At 41.3% G+C, this 17,294-nt stretch overlaps 1 protein-coding gene across 3 annotated transcripts in view; it reads left to right on the forward strand.

Moving 5' to 3' along the window:
- CD28 (CD28 molecule) overlaps positions 1-16,843 on the forward strand; it is a 33,529-nt gene extending 16,686 nt beyond the window's left edge. Inside the window, exons 2-5 of one of the 3 annotated variants that reach the window (XM_059891286.1) lie at positions 2,227-2,319; positions 9,721-10,074; positions 10,326-10,450; positions 16,499-16,843. In XM_059891286.1, the coding sequence (XP_059747269.1) occupies positions 2,227-2,319; positions 9,721-10,074; positions 10,326-10,450; positions 16,499-16,627 (701 nt within the window). In that variant the 3' untranslated portion in view covers positions 16,628-16,843. 3 annotated transcript variants of the gene reach the window in all.
- The last annotated feature ends 451 nt before the right edge of the window (positions 16,844-17,294 follow it).

Consider the following 17,294-nt stretch of genomic DNA (forward strand, 5'->3'; position numbering starts at 1 on the left):
CTTCCTCTCTTTCTCATGGAAGCACAAGCAACTTTCAATTTTCCAGAAGTCAGCTATATCACAAAATTCACAGATTATCTGTGGGAAATCTTTCAATTCTCACTGCCTTGCTCATAAGCAGCAGATAAGTACCTTCTCACCTCCCATCTTAACTCTTCATGTTGCCTGTTGTCAAGGAGGAGTTGTGAGGGAAAGAGGTTTGAGGTTACTGCTTCCTGTCTCCACACCTTTAGCTGGGTTAGCTGCTAGGAAAGGCTTTGAAAAGCAAAGCATTAAATTCATCATCAAAACAACTTGCCAATTCAATTAGAGACATGTCAGTCAAGCCAATCTTTTGAGATCAGAAGCCAATACAACTGATGGATTGACAATGTCTCTCTTTTAATCTAGTAGGTTTGACCTAGGTAGACCTTATCTAACTACTCACAAGATGGAAGACCAACTATTTCCAGGGAAAAGGGTGGGTCTGCTAAGAAAAAATTAATCTGAGAAGGATGTTTTCCACTCCTAGCACTAACTGGAAAGCAAAGAGGAATCAAACAGAACTTAGTGTGGGGAAGCTAAATATTTCTCTGGTTTCTTCTTCTGAGTCTAGATAGGTCCTTGAATTTTATAATATGTCCTAAATTATTTGAAGTACTGTGGAATCCCTAAAACTCAGAGAATCAAAATGTGTATCAAATCCAAATGTCATTTGGGGTTCTGGTTTTTGGTTGCTTTGATGGATCCATGTTATTACTTTAGTATCACAGAGTAAGGCGTGTGCATTTTTTACACATGCTCCATTTTAAGAAAAAAGTAAGAGGAATCAGAATTATTGTGTCTACGGGAAGTCATAGTGATGACATATATTCAATATTACTTAGAACAACTGATTATCTTTTTCTAGCACCAAAAGTAATCTCCTTCCTTTAGTGTTTCTCTAAAGCAGATGTAGATTTTGAAGTCCTATGAACTGGTTTCTCACTTAGGCTTCTCTGAATGATGGACATGAATAAACCAAGGTGGGACGAAGTACTATAAGACTATACATATTGAAAAACAAGAGGTTCTGTTGGCCAGAATGAATTCAACCTGAACCTTAAACTGGGAGGCTGTTGTCCACACTAGTACATATTAAATGAACTACTTCAAGCATAGCTGCTAATTTTAAAAAGATATGTGCTGATATGGAAGAGAGAGGAAAGTAAACCTTGACAGATAAATTGGATAGCTCTTTTCCCTCAAATGGCCATTTAACCATTTTTTGAGCTTTTTCTCAACAAAATATTGGTAGAAAGGGTCATGCAAGAAGGCACTTTTCCATCCCTTGCTCAATTGCTGGATAAGCCATTAGCCAGGAGAATACTGATGGTAACAGCCAGCCTAAATACTAGGATCTTGGGTTGCTCTTCCTTAAGTAGTACTGGAGGAGAGTGGGCTCAGGAGAAATCTGATTGATCAGTAATAACACCGCTGAGGTCTGAATTGGAGGTTTCATGATGAACAGAAAGAAAATATATCTTTCAGTTCTCTCACTGTATTATGCTTTGTGAAGGAAAGCAGAGGATGACCACTGCTCCTCCCTTCTGAAAAAAGAGCAAATACTGACTAAGCTCCATGGAGTTGACTGTGGGCCTGGGAAGCTTTGAGGTAATTTGCTTTTTCTTTGCAACGATCCCCTAGGCTGGAAGAATGTCTTCCTCACAGCCCACATGTCCAAAGGTCCCCTCAGTTTCTGAGTTGTCTATTCTGGTCATGTAATGAATGAAGACATAGGCAAAAGGAAAACAGGGTTACTTACTGGTTGGTCTGTGTGGTCTGAGGACAGCATTTTTAACTCCCTCACTCACCACATCTAAACCCATGCTGAGTTCTGCCAATTTTAGCCTGTAAGTGTTTCTTGAGTTCATCCACTTCTTTGTAACCATAGTTCAGACCCTTATCATCTCTTGCCTGCTGCTGCTGCTGCTAAGTCGCTTCAGTCGTGTCCGACTCTGTGTGACTCCATAGACAGCAGCCCACCAGGCTCCCCCGTCCCTGGGATTCTCCAGGCAAGAACACTGGAGTGGGTTGCCATTTCCTTCTCCAATGCAGGAAAATGATCCTAGACTACTGCAATTGCATCCTAACTGGTCTCCATATTTTCACTCTTGTTCTCTTAAATTTACCTTCCACATTTACGCTACAGGGATCTATATAAAATGAAAACTTGTATGTATGACTCTTCTGCTTAAACTCCTTCAGCAGGTCCTCATCATCTGCAGGAGAGAGCCCAAGCTTTGAACTGTGCTCACTTTGCCAACCTTGTCTTTAACAACTCAGGTGCAGCAAATGGGGGTAGGTGCAATTCCCAACACCTGCCTTCCTCTGTATTTTTCTCTTTGTCTTTATCTTTCCCACAGTCCCCTACCTCCTCCCTAAAACAAAGACTCAGCTAGGAAACTTTTACTTAATAAAAATGTGCTGAATCAACATATGCATAATCCTTAGAAGACTCAGGTCAGCAGTCACCTCGTCCAGAAATCTTTAGCTGGCTCCCTCGTTGCCCCCACTAATGCAGATCACTGTGCCACTGTTTTTAGAGTAGCTGTCTGTTCATAGCGAACGGACTTGTGGACACAGTAGGGGAAAGAGGGGGTGGGATGAATTGAAAGTAGTATTGACATATACACTCTACCATGTGTAAAATACAGCAGCTAGTGGGAAGCTGCTGTACAGGACAGGGAGCTCAGCTTTGTACTCTGTGACAACCTAGAGGAGTGGGATGGAAGGTGGAGTGAGAAGGAGGCGCTAGAGGAAGGAGATATATGTATACTTAGAGCTGATTCACATTGTTGTACGGCAGAAACCAACACAACATTGTAAAGCAACTATCCTCCAATTAAAAAAAAAAAAAGGAGCTGTCTGTTTATGTATCTTTTGTTCCCCACCAGATTCTGAGCTGTCCAAGGACAGAAGCTGAGCCCTGCTCCCCTTTGGGAAATTGGTTTCTCTCTCCCAGTGCATCTTGGATGGGTGTCACACCTGGGTTATCAAGATGCACTAAGCAACTCCTGGAGTGTAGATGCTTGAGCTTCTCTTCCTGCTTCCCTCTCCATGTCACTGTGGGTGCTGGAGGAGGAAGCCAAACTGACCAATGACCCAGGATTTCTCTTTAGCCTTACTCAGTTTTCTTGCCCATGCGCCCACCTCTGCACCCTCCTTTTAAAAAAATCTCTGCAAAGAAATTATATTCTCATGTTTTTTTCTTACATCAGCTTTCAAAGGAATATCAGGAAGAATATGAATGCTCATTAGAACAAAATTCAAGTAATTAGTCATGGAACCACACTTTCTGGGGTCCTCAATAGGCAGAAATACAGATACCTAACCTGAAAAGGAGTGGCAATGCTAGCATTTCTTGCTGGGGTTGATTCTTCCAGTCAGAACCAACCCAGTGATTCTTTCTAAATAAGCAAAGAAAAAGGCCATGGAAAATAAAACAAAAGATGAGTTGGATTTCCCAGTCAAGACAAGCTGAACTTTTGGAGTCTTAACATGTTAACTTCTCAGTGCTTTTAGAGAGTATTTGTTAGGGTGAATAATAAATGAAGTTAAAGTTGCTGTTGAGACAGATTTTGAATAAGGACTTAATGAGATGCTAGGCAGAGTTAGCTGCTAAGAATGGTACAGTCCTATCACCGTCTTTCACTTGTCAATTATTTAATGAGACTCCCTTATTCAGACAGTATTGTACAAAAAAGTGTAACCTCTTGTCCTTGCTCAAAGGAGACTTGGAAACTAGGGGTGTAGAGAAAATACATGCAGATCAAAAGCTAAACAACTGGAAGCCTCTGAAACCAGAGATATTCAAAATGTAGAAAAGAGAGTAATAGTTTGGAGACCTAAGAAGGGAGAGACACTGTAGGCCAAGGAGTCACTGAGCAAAGTACACAGAGAGTCCTGGGAAGACACACTACTCACAGTGTGTCCTGGGGAGGTACCTTAGATGATCTGGCTAACCTGGAGGGTTTTGGTTTGAGGAAATGAGGTTGGAAAAGCTTGTGGAAGCCCATGAATTGGGGGTAAGAAATGAGTTTCAACTGTTAAGCCACTGGTTCTTCAACTTGACTGCACATTAGAATCTCCTGAGAAATTTAAAATATACTGATGTCTGGGTCCTATACCCAAAGATTCTGATTTAATTGGCCCAAGAATCAAGAGTTTCTTAAGCGCCCAGGTGACTAATGTGCTGTCAGCTTGAGAACTCTGTTAGGCTATAGCGGTTTTCAATCCTGACTGAATATTAGAATCACCTGGGGGAATTATTAAACTAATACCAAAGGCGACACAGAATCAGGAGAAAATATTTGCAAATCACATATCTTGATAAAGGACGTGCATCAAAAACGTAAAAAACTCCGACAACTCAATACTAACAAGATAATGCAGGTAAATGGGCAAATGATCTGAATAGACGTTTCACTAAAAAGGATATACAGATGGCTAACAAGTACATGAAAATATGCTCAGCATCATTAGTCATCAGGGAAATGCAAATCAAACCATAAAGAAATACCACTTCACAACTCTAAGATGGCTATAATAAAAAAAGATGGACAGCAACAAGTGTTGGCAAGCATGTGGAGAAATTGGAACCCTTATACGGTGCTGGTGGGAATGTAAAATGGTGCAGTTGTTTTAGAAAACATTTTGGCAGTTCCTTAACAAGTTAAATATAGAGTTTCCATAATGACCATCAGTCCCACTCCTGGCATACACCCAAGAGAATTGTTAAGGTTCATCCACACAGAAACTTGTGCATGTTCACAGCAGCCTTATATAAGATAGCCAATTAGTGGGAACAACTGATCCATGAAAAAACAAAATGTGGTATATCCATACAGTGGGATATCATTTGGCCACGAAAAGGAATGAAATTCTGATACATGGTACAACAGAGATCAACCTTGAAAACATGCTATGTGAAAGAAGCTAGACATAAAAGAACACAGACCGTATGATCCCATTTATATGAAATTCCAGAATACGTAAACCATAGAGATAGAAAATAGATTAGTGATTGCCAAGGGCTGGAAAAAAGAAGGAATGCAGAGGGGTGGCTAATGGGTATGAGATTTTTGGGGGGAGTAATGAAGTATTTTGGAATCAGTGATGATCCATTCACAACTTTGTGACTGTAATAAGTCATTGAATTGTATACTTAAAAGGGTGAACTTTTAAAAAAGGTGAGTTTTATGGTATATGAACTATATCTTGAACATGAAAGTCGCTCAGTCATGCCCAACTCTTTTCAACCCCATAGACTGTTCAGTTCAGTTCAGTTGCTCAGTTGTCTCCGACTCTTTGCAACCCCATGAATTGCAGCACCCAAGGCCTCCCTGTCCAACACCAACTCCTGGAGTTCACCCAAACTCATGTCCATCGAGTCGGTGATGCCACCTGGCCATCTCATCCTCTGTCTCCCCTTCTCCTCCTGCCCCCAATCCCTCCCAGCATCAGAGTCTTTTGCAATGAGTCAACTCTTCGCATGAGGTGGCTAAAGTATTGGAGTTTCAGCTTTAGCATCATTTCTTCCAATGAACACCCAAGACTGATCTCCTTTGGGATGGACTGGTTGGATCTCCTTGCAGTCCAAGGGACTCTCAAGAGTCTTCTCCAACACCACAGTTCGAAAGCATCAATTCTTCGGCGCTCAGCTTTCTTCACAGTCCAACTCTCACATCCATACATGACCACTGGAAAAACCATAGCCTTGACTAGACAGACCTTTGTTGGCAAAGTAATGTCTCTGCTTTTGAATATGCTATCTAGGTTGATCATAACTTTCCTTCCAAGGAGTAAGCGTCTTTTAATTTCATGGCTGCAATCACCATCTGTAGTGATTTTGGAGCCCAGAAAAATAAAGTCTGACACCGTTTCCACTGTTTCCCCATCTATTTCTCATGAAGTGATGGGACCAGATGCCATGATCTTCGTTTTCTGAATGTTGAGCTTTAAGCCAACGTTTTCACTCTCCTCTTTCACTTTCATCAAGAGGCTTTTTAGTTCCTCTTCACTTTCTGCCATAAGGGTGGTGTCATCTGCATATCTGAGGTTATTGATATTTCTCCTGGCAATCTTGATTCCAGCTTGTGCTTCTTCCAGCCCAGCATTTCTCATGATGTACTCTGCATATAAGTTAAATAAGCAGAGTGACAATATACAGCCTTGACATACTCCTTTTCCTATTTGGAACCAGTTTGTTGTTCCATGTCCAGTTCTAACTGTTGCTTCCAGACCTGTATATAGGTTTCTCAAGAGGCAGGTCCATAGACTGCAGTCCATGGAATTCTAAAGGCCAGAATACTGGAGTGGGTAACCTTTCCCTTCTCTAGGGTATCTTCCCAACCCAGGGATCAAACCCATGTCTCCTGCATTGCAGGCAGATTCTTTACCAGCTGAGCCACAAGGGAATTCTAAGAATACCGGAGTGGGTAGCCTATTCCTTCTCCAGTGGATCTTCCTGACCCAGGAATTGAACCAGGGTCTCCTGAATTGCAGGTGGATTCTTTACCAACTGAGCTATCAGGGAAGCTGAATTATATCTAAATAAGTTATAAAAAATAAAACATGAAAAGAATCAATCCATCCCCCACCAGCATTAGCCAATTAAATTAGAATTTCTGGGAATGGGAGTCAGGCACGTGTTTTTCTTCTTTTGTGACAAATTTTATTTTTTTGTTTATTTGGCTGTGTTGGGTCTTAGTTGGGCAGGTGAGATCTTCCATGCATCATGGAAGATCTTTCCTTGCAGCGCATGGACTCTTTAGTGGTGGCGTGTAGGCTTCGGGGCACTTGGGTTCAGTTGTTCCTCAGCATGTGGGATCTTAGTTCCCCAGCCAGGGATCAAACCAGAGTCCCCTGCATTGCAAGGCAGATTCTCAACCACTTCTCCCTGGGAAGTCCCCAGGGACAGGTTCTAGGTGTACAACTAGGACTGAGAACAATGTAGTGGCACAGTGGTAAAGAATCCATCTGCCAATGCAGGAGATGCAGGTTCAATCCCTGGGTTGGGAAGACCTCTGGGAGTAGGAAATGGCAGCCTACTTCATTATTCTTGCCTGGAAAATTTCATGGACAGAGGAGCCTGGTAGGCTATATAGTCCATGGGGGTCACAAAAAGTCGGCCATGACTGAGCGTGCAGACATGTGCAGGAGATGAAAATATATTAGTGATCTATGCAGCTTTGTTTTCCCCAAAGCAGAAACAAAATACTTGAGTTCAGTTCAGTTCAGTTCAGTTCATTTTAGTTGCTCAGTCGTGTCCAACTCTTTGCGACCCCCTGAATTGCAGCACCCAAGGTCTCCCTGTCCAACACCAACTCCTGGAATTCACCCAAACTCATGTCCATCGAGTCAGTGATGCCATCCAGCCATCTCATCCTCTGTCGTCCCCTTCTCCTCCTGTTCCCAATCCCTCCCAGCATCAGAGTCTTTTGCAATGAGTCAGCTCTTCGCATGAGGTGGCCAAAGTATTGGAGTTTCAGCTTTAGCATCAGTCCTTCCAATGAACACCCAGGACTGATCTCCTTTGGGATGGACTGGTTGGATCTCCTTGCAGTCCAAGGCAATCTCAAGAGTCCTCTCCAACACCACAGTTCAAAAGCATCAATTCTTCGGCGCTCAGCTTTCTTCACAGTCCAACTCTCACATCCATACATGACCACTGGAAAAACCATAGCCTTGACTAGACGGACCTTTGTTGGCAAAGTAATGTCTCTGCTTTTGAATATGCTATCTAGGTTGGTCATAACTTTCATGGATTCAAATCCAGTTTCAACTGTAAATTTCATTTTAAGAGATTATTTTATTGACCCTTCAGTATGGATATGTGGGTGTATTGCTTCAAATAACCCTTTTCAAAAAATGCAAATAGGTAGACAATTGTTAGTATACCTCAAAGCAATAGGAAAAAAAATGTATTTTGTGTTGAATTTTAAATCAAAGACACCAAGTGATTTATGACTTTAGATAATTTTGGAAAGTCTTGGTTGCAAAGTTGACTCTCAGTGCTTCAGTGGCCTCTTTTTCAAGTGATAGTAATTTACTTGGGATTTAGTCTTCACTTTGCTCACCATCTGCTCAGTGATACCAGGTAGATCATCCAATGTTTCTAGGCCTCATATAGTCACTACTAAAAAAGGGAATATAATGTCATGTGCTAGGGAATGGGGATATAGTGGGGAAAAAAACAAGCTAGAATAGATATGCTTTCTTTCCTTAAGCAGATTTCAGGTTCTTTGCTTAAAAGAGACAGAACTAGGCGGTCTCCAAATTCTTTGATCATTTACTGAGGATAACATAAAGGTAGAAGACAGACTAGAGAAATAACTCTTGTGGGCCTCTTGGGCCTCTTCCATCTTCTGTGATTTAAAGAAATAAATATGCAAGTGTCTTGGAAGGTTGCCTTCAGAATTTGCTATAGAGGATAAATTCGTTGGGTGACATTTTTGTTACCTCCTTATCCTATTCTTGGAATGGACAATAAAATAAAAATGTTTCAAAACACTTACATTCCTTCATAAAAGGATGAATCATAGCTTAAAATATCAATACAAATCTACTTGTTTATCTATATCAGGTGTTAAAAGCCACTTTCAAGTAAACCACTTGATTAGTAAATTAATACAATTAAGCATGATTAACATGTTGGAAATCTCAGCATAGATTCAAAAATTCCAAATGCATAGCTGTGGTGTTCAATACCAACAGAAGGCCACTTTCTGCCTTCCAAGTGCCTTCCAACATACTCCACTGTTCCATTCAAAGGAGAATGAAAATAATATCAAAATGTAAACATTCAGTGTAATTATCTCCCAAAGAGCTCCTGTGTCTTTGTCTGCCAAGAGAAAGTCTTTGTTGGAGATCTGTTTGTTAATTAACGTATCTTGATTTCAGGAAAAAAAAAAAGTTCTTATATTCTTTTTTCTGTGTGTGTTCCATTACTTTAATTACTTACAAATTAGAAAGTTAGCATGGTTTGTTAGAGTCAGAGCTAGTCTTTAAGTCCCAATTCTACTACAAAGTAGCCCTGGTTTTCAGTTTCATCTTATGATACATGCCCTCCTTCCTTATGGACCTGAAGGAAGAAAAAAATGAGATGTTATATTGAAAAGTGCTTCAAAATCTAAGAAATCACACAAAGATACTATTATTAATTATTAATACTGGTTATATATGTTACCTATATTAACTTTTGAGTAACCTTAACACCCCATTTCTCACCCATTTTTCACTTAGAGAAAGTTAATAAACCTAGAATTTTTATTTTGCTCAGCAGTCACCATGTATTAAAAAATTGAGGCTAAAGAGAGGAAGCAACTTATGAAACAAGCTGTTGTTGTTTATTCGCTAAGTCATGTCTGATTCTTTTTCAACCGTGTGGACTGTAGCCTGCCTATGGGATTTCCCAGGCAAGAATAGTGGAGTGGATTGACATTTCTTTCTCCAGGGGATCTTCCCAACCCAGGGATCAAACCTGCATCTCCTGTGTTGGTAAGTGTATTCTTTACCACGGAGCCACCTGAGAAGCCCATGAAGCAAGCCAGTGACAAATAGAACTTAGGATGGAGTCCAAACTATCCATGCTTTCTTCTCCCCTTCTGTCTCTCCTCCCATCCCCATCTCTCTCTCCCTCTTTATCTTTCTTAAGTCTTTATACTCTTTTTTTAAACAAATGATTTTCTGCCCCTCCAGAAAACAAGATTTTGGTGAAGCAGTCGCCCATGCTTGTGGTAAACGACAATGAGGTCAACCTCAGCTGCAAGTACACGTACAACCTCTTCTCAAAGGAGTTCCGGGCATCCCTTTATAAGGGAGCAGATAGCGCTGTGGAGGTCTGTGCTGTGAATGGAAACCACTCCCATCCACTTCAGTCAACAAATAAGGAATTCAACTGCACCGTGAAAGTAGGCAATGAAACGGTGACTTTCTACCTCCAGGATCTGTATGTCAACCAAACAGATATTTATTTCTGCAAACTTGAGGTTCTTTATCCTCCTCCTTACATAGACAATGAGAAGAGTAATGGGACCATTATCCATGTGAAAGGTAATGTACCACTTGGCCAATGTCTGCTCTCAAGTAACGGTTTTCAACTACAGTCTTGAAAACTAGGTCATGATCAGTGGTGGGGGTTGGCTAACTCCCAAAGAGGAAAACCAGAGAGGAGGTCTACACATGTTAAGCTAGTGATATTTTGCGTATTTTGTTTCCTCTCACATTCTGCCCTGGGAAGAAGGAAGGAAATGTACTCAAATGCCATTCCCATATCATTTAATGTACTCTATTCTATTTTTCAGAGAAACATCTTTGTCCATCTCCCCGGTCTCCTGAGTCTTCTAAGCCATTTTGGGCCTTGGTGGTGGTAAACGGAGTCCTAGTTTTCTATAGCTTGCTAGTAACAGTGGCTCTTTCTAACTGCTGGGTAAGAGAAGCAACATTGCTTTCATGTAACTTTTCTATTGCATAAGCAATTGGACATATTCAAGAATTTTGCCTATGTGGCTTATTTTCCATTTAACATGTGATTATTTTCTTTTTCTCTGCTAGGTTTGAGTAGGTTCCCTGCTAGATTCTCTTTTAGACTATTCAGTTTTACCTGAAATAAAAATCTGATGTGAGTTTTATGTTCCAGAAGCCATTGATTAGGTGGCCAGGCAAGTAAGAAGCTAAACAGGCAAATTAGGGTGGGGGACAAATTAAGGTAGAAAGTTACTTTTCTTTGCCATTTTGCAATGTCATTATGACATATAAAATATGTATAAAAACATAAGTGACTTGGGAATCTAAGCAACTGAAGCTAATGAACAATTTTTGTTCATAGTCAAAAATCATGAGAAATTTGACTACTGAAATTACACATTCAAACCTAGCAAAGAAACTAGGTCTGTTTATCTGAGTCATATTTTTATCTCTTCTGAAGCAGTTAAATTTTGTGAGGCCAAGTATGGTGCTGTCATTATGAAACTATAATGGGAGTTAGACTGTTCTGAGCTCTCACTGCTGAATTGGAGTTTACAAACTTTTGCAATTGTTCATGCAATTAACTTACAGTGTTTTTCTCTACCTTCAATATTGAAGTTTTGGCCTAGGTTTGAACACATATTGATAACCATATATACTGTGAATCAGGGACCTCCTTATTTTCTTTCCTTTTCTTACTCAGAAGCTTGCTGTTCTTGTGTACATGGGGGCACTATTCCATATTGTCTTTGAATTTTTTTTTCTAGAAGTCAGATGCATGCATGAATCATTTCCTCAACAAGAGATGTATGTTCCTCAAGGATAAAGACTATTTCTCTTGATATTCACCATCCATCTGGTAGTAAATACATTTAGTTTAGTGTTTCTAGAATATCTATGAATTGATAACTCCTAGAGAGGCCAAACTAAGGACTTAAATGAGTATGCCTGGAGCACCATACTCTTCTCGAAGGCACAGTCCATACATCTGATTTGTTCATGGACCAGTGATTTCTGGGAGTCATGTCACGTTGAAGCCACCCTGTTTACTATAGCCTTGGTGCTGGGCAGGCATGAGTAGAGGGGGAGGACAGTTGGGTTCACAGTCATGCCCAGGATGAATTCAGCCTGTAATCCTTTTAAACTCTTGTTGGTCTGTGGCCAAAGTTTGCCTCTCCCTTGTTTCCCACATGCTTCTCCCATTTGGGGAGACTAAGGGGCAGATGGACATTTGTCAGGCAGCCTGTTGCCTAACCTGTACCTCCAGCAAGATCTGTAAGCACCAAAGTGGCTGCTTGTTCCTGGAAATCCTTTATACCAGATATTATCTTGAGAATTTGCCTGCCTTGCCTTCTGCAACTTGCCCAGCCCTGATGGGGGCCTTTTATGTAGTAAAATATTGCTCAGGTTCTTCCTCTGATGTTAGTTGAGTCCCTTCATCTTTGTGGATCTTGCTATCTTCATCCAAGATACCTTCCATCTTTGAACCTCTGTGGAGTTTGTCAGCAATATAATTTAGAAACTCAGTTCCTGTTTTTATCTTGATCCCCTTAAAATAACAACTTCTTAATTAAAATCCAGGTGCAGTGTCTTTGGGGGTACATTTTCAGGACAGGTACTCCCCTGTACCATGCTGACCTAGGTCAATGTACTTTCCTAGCTTTGTGAAAAGTAATTTTGGAAACTGTTTTAACTTTTTGAGGCCAGAAGGGTATTGCTCACCATTTAAAATGTATTGTCAATATGCAGTAGAGTATAACCAGGTTATATATTATATAACTAATTATATAACTATAATATATAAAAGTTATATATTATATAACTATAATATAATTATATATTATAATTATATTATATAACTAATATACTAAGTGGCTTGAATTACTCAAAGGGACAAAAGTGGCTTCTCATTTTTAATGTGTTTAAAAAGTAGATTTTCAACTTGGAAATATCATAATGCAATACATTTTTCTTTGGCAGCACTACTAATTCCTAGGGCTTCCCTGGTGGCTCAGATGATAAAGAATCTGCCTGCAATGTGGGAGACCTGGGTTTGATCTCTGGGTCAGGAGGATCCCCTGGAAAACGGAATGGCTACCCAGTCCAGTATTCTTGCCTGGGAATTCCATGGACAGAGGAAACTGATGGGCTACAGTCCATGTGGTTACACAGAGTCAGACATGACTGAGTGCCTAACACTAACTCCTAGTGAGGTTCATCTTGCTTTGTCTTGAGCAAACTTATTCTGGTCTCTTTCTGTCTCATGAGCTCCCTGAAAATTGGGAAGTCTCGGTGCTTGGTATACCTTATCTTCTTCTGTGGCCTCTTGTGGTTAATGAGGTTACTCCATAAGAAGTAACTTTTATTTGCATCTCAAACATAGGTGTTTGTACTTTCTGACCAAAAGGGGATGAAATAAATATATCTGTATACTTTATTGAATAACACAGGATTTTTCCCTGGTCTTGTCTTTTCCCAATACTGTTACTGTTCAAGTAACCAGCACCTTACTGAGACAGGCAGGCGGATCATTAGGAGTCCCTAGAGTTTAGCCATTTCGGGGGCACTTTTCTAGGATCCTACTTTTGGCTGGTCTGCACTGTGCCTTGGTGTAAGCTGCTGTTTTCCAGAACTTCCCGAGGACCTGTGATGTACTGCCTTAAGCAGTTCTAGGCTGAGTGGGTTTTTGGGAGCAGCTGCAAATGCTATCTCAGTTCTTGACCTGTTGCTGACATTTGAGTCAACAAAGAGCTCCCCTCTGCCAGGCAGCCACAGACCAGCACCTGTTACCCTCACTCAATCCTCCATTTGCTCCATGGAGCTGGTAAGCCCATTCTCCTTCTTAGTCTAAAGGAACATTTGAAAAACAGTTTTCTCCTCTATAAATCACACTGTGGGGAATGTGGGGAATGTGTGTACAGGTAGTATCTGTCTTTAAATCCAGTGGGTGTGCTTTTAAAAATCAATTATTAATAATGAATTAATTTGGCTGCAACGGCTCTTAGTTGCATCATGTAGGGTCTTACATTGCCGCACATGGATCTGTAGTTTGGGCTTCAGTACTTGCTGCACCTGGGCTTAGTTGCTCAGCAGTATGTGGGATCTTCAGTCCCTGACCAGGGATCAAACCTGTATCCCCTGAATTGCAAGGTGGATTCTTAACCACTGGGCCACCAGGGAAGTCCCTCCAGTGGGTTCTTGAAGACCATGTCTTTTAAATACATTGTCTTATGTTTACCTGTGTCTTTCTGCTGCTTCCAAGAAATGAATGTGTAAGGATTGGGTAGGAGGAAGAGAAAGGGAGGAGTGGTCCTGAAATCAAAATCACATGTCTGTGGCAGAGAGTGAATGGTGAAGTGTTGAATGACTTAGTCACCCAGGCATGTAAAGTCAGTGCTCTGCACACATTTACACATATGCTACATGCTCATGGACACTGTGGGTTCTGTTTACTGTTCCCAGCCATGCATGTGTCATTTCTATCCCACTGTTGTATTTACAGTTAGGGTGAAAATGACTAAATCTGCTATCTGATAACAGCAAGAGGGTAAGCATGGGAGCGGACTGCAGCAGATTTTTCATAATTTTGGTGCACTCCAGAGAACTTCAGAATCAAGACATCTTCATTATGGGGATCCTTCTAATTGGCTATAGTTTAATTTGAGTGTCCAGAGGCAAAAACTGTCCTTAGAACTCTGGCAAGAGGAGTCCTCAAAGTTAGAGTAAGTACTAACTTACTAAGTAAGTACTATCCTGCCTCCCAGGATATCAGCAGCAGCCTTTCACATTTATTTCAGGGCAGTTCCTTGCCTCACTTCTTCCCTGCCATAACCCTGTACTCAAGAGGACTCTAGTCTTTTATTTATTGAAAGGATGTAGAACCAAGATGTTTCAAGGGCAACTTCCCTCACACACTTGGTTTCCATAGCTATCTCTCTGAATGAATCCCCCAGTTATGTCTGTATAATGCTGTCCTCTTCTTACTTCCAGCTAGATAATCCATCCATCATCTCAAATCCCAAATAACCAAAACTGAATTGAGAGCCGCTCTTAAATCTACTTCACCTCTCTTCTTGCCTTATACCAGTGGATGGAACACTATCCTCCTGGTCACCCAGGCTCTGATCATCAGTCATCTCTGAGTATGAGCGAGAAGAAGGACCCAAACAGTCTAACAATACTCATTCTAACTTGATGATGTATTTGTATCCATTGCTTCCTTTTCATTCCTTTCTTTGTCATCATCAGACTTTTCAGATCAGGATTTCTTGGTCTTGGCACTACTAACATTTTGAGCTGGATAAGACTTTGTCATCAGGAGCTGCCTTGTACAATGTAGGATGTTGAGCAGCATCCTTGGCCTTGACCCACTAGAGACCAGTAGCACTCGTCGTATTTGTGACAACCCAGAATGTCTTCAGATGTTGTCAGATGTCCCCTGGGACAGGGGATAAGGGAACTGGAGGTGTCAAGGATGAGGCTTAGGAGGTCTAGCTTGGGCAACTATATGTAGGATAGTGTCACTCATTGGGATGGGAAACACCAGTAGGGACCAGCCTTCATGCCTTTGACCATGTTGAATTTAAAGCACCTTTGAGATCTAATCCAGAGATATAAATTCAGGTGAATAGGTGATAACTGAAGCTGTGAATGTGCATGAAGTTGCCTAGGAGAGAGGATGAGTAGAGGAGAATGCCTAGGACTATGAGGAACTCTAACACTGAATGTCTAGTTAGGGAAGAATGAGTTTGCAAAGGAGGCAAGGAGGCAGTGGCCAGGGAGGTAGGATGAAACCTGGATGGTACCATCTCACAGAAGGCAAAACAGAAGCGTTTCAGAAAGGAGAGAGTAGTGGATCATCTAGAATGCAGCTGAGAGTTCAAAAGATGAGGCTGAAAACAAGTGTTTTGCCAACCTTCAGCACTTAACTCATGGCCCTTTGACAAAGAAGATGGGAAGGGCTCAGGTAGGAGTGCATGGAAATAAGGCCAGTCTTTCGCTTACTTATTCAGGTGTTCATGACATTTCTGTCAAACGTGTTTACTTTTGTATCAGGCCTATGCCAAGAAATAGACTTTTTTTTTTTTTTTTTCATTTTAGAGAACTCTGAATCCAGAAATCTGGATGGCTTTCTATTTTTAGAATTTTTATGGGTCTTTTATCAAACAAGTAAATTTTACCAGCACATTGATCCAGAAAAGATGTTCTTAACCCTCAGTCAAAACTTTGCTAAGGTTCATGGTGTATATAGCTCTTGTTCCAGGGTTAGTATCATGCCTATTTCCCTCAGCCCTGGTAGAACTTCATCCAGAGGGAGCTGAGTCTGAGGAACGGAGATGAATGATGCTGTTGTCTTTAACGGAGTGGGTTGCCATGCCCTCCTCCAGGGGATCTTCCAAACCCAGGGATTGAACCCAGGTCTCCCACATTGCAGGTGGATTCTTTACCATCTGGGCCACCAGGGAAACCCTAATGGAAATGTACATACACACAAAGGAACAGGAATGTAACAAGTTGCCTAGAATGTAACACTCAATTAATCTGGACTCCACTGCTATATATTTGTGACCATTCCAGACTCTTGTGGGCTGACGGTCCTCTGGTTAATTATGGGGAAAAATGGCTTCTTTAAGCAAATGGTGAATGTAAGAAGATTGCCATGGGGACACTTAACCTTTTCAAAGGAGGAAGGACCTTTAAGAATATTCACGTATCAACGGTTGATATGTTAATTAGACATGCTTTTGGAATTCATTCACATGGCTGCATTGAGAATACACAGGTGCCTTTCTCTAAAACACTTTCTTCGATTCAAAATTTTCAAGTTAATTTGGAAGAGTCCAAAGTAGTTGGGTTGGATTAACCATCCAAGTCCAAGGTGCTCAGTGAACTCATGGCTTCATTTGACTGGCCATGCTCTGAGTGGTTGTCCCCAAATCTTAGAACTCCTCCCCAGACACCTCTCTCTGTGTCCTGCCCCCTTCTCAATGACACTTCTTTTTTTTCACAGATGAAGAATAAGAGAAACAGGATGCTTCAGAGCGACTATATGAACATGACCCCCCGCAGGCCAGGGCCCACCCGGAGGCACTACCAGCCCTATGCGCCGGCACGGGACTTTGCGGCCTACCGCTCCTGACACGGACGCCTATCCAGATGCAAGCCGGCTGGCCCCTCTTCACCTGCTCAACACCACTGCTCTGGATAGGAAAGGCCTGCCTTGTCTTCAGCCAGCCACCTTGGCCTCCGGTTAGGCCACTGATGCCAAATTTTCTTGAATGACTAGACCGAAGAACGTCATTTTGAGACTCGGAGATGAAGCGAAGGAATACTAGTGCCACAGTCCAAATTCAAACTCACTGTGTATTTATTGACTGGATTGAGAGGTTGGGGTGGAAAACCACAAGTGAGTGCATTCTGTTAAGCCTAGAAATCTGCCTCCAGTTCCACTCCTTTCTAACTCACCCACACGTTGTGGTCAAGCGAAGTGTGATGTCGAAAGACGTTTTCGATGGAGAAGAAGTTAGGGAATCACTCCCTTTGAAGAAATGGGGATTTAAGGTGGGGATAGGTTAGAAATGGGGAAGGAGTGGTGAGACGTAAACATTTTTAAAACCATTAAAACACTGTCTCTCACTCATGAAATGAGCCACTTAGTTCCTATTTAATACTGTTTTAGTTTGTAAAGATGTAGATACTCTTTTTGAATTCTGGTCCTATTTGGTCATTTTGACCAAGAGATTCTCTTTAGTCATGGGAGGCAAACCAACTTGCTTTATTTACTCCCTATGATGCGAACTCAATGT

Source organism: Bos taurus, chromosome 2, assembly GCF_002263795.3.
Source record: "Bos taurus isolate L1 Dominette 01449 registration number 42190680 breed Hereford chromosome 2, ARS-UCD2.0, whole genome shotgun sequence".
Taxonomy (NCBI): Eukaryota; Metazoa; Chordata; class Mammalia; order Artiodactyla; family Bovidae; genus Bos; species Bos taurus.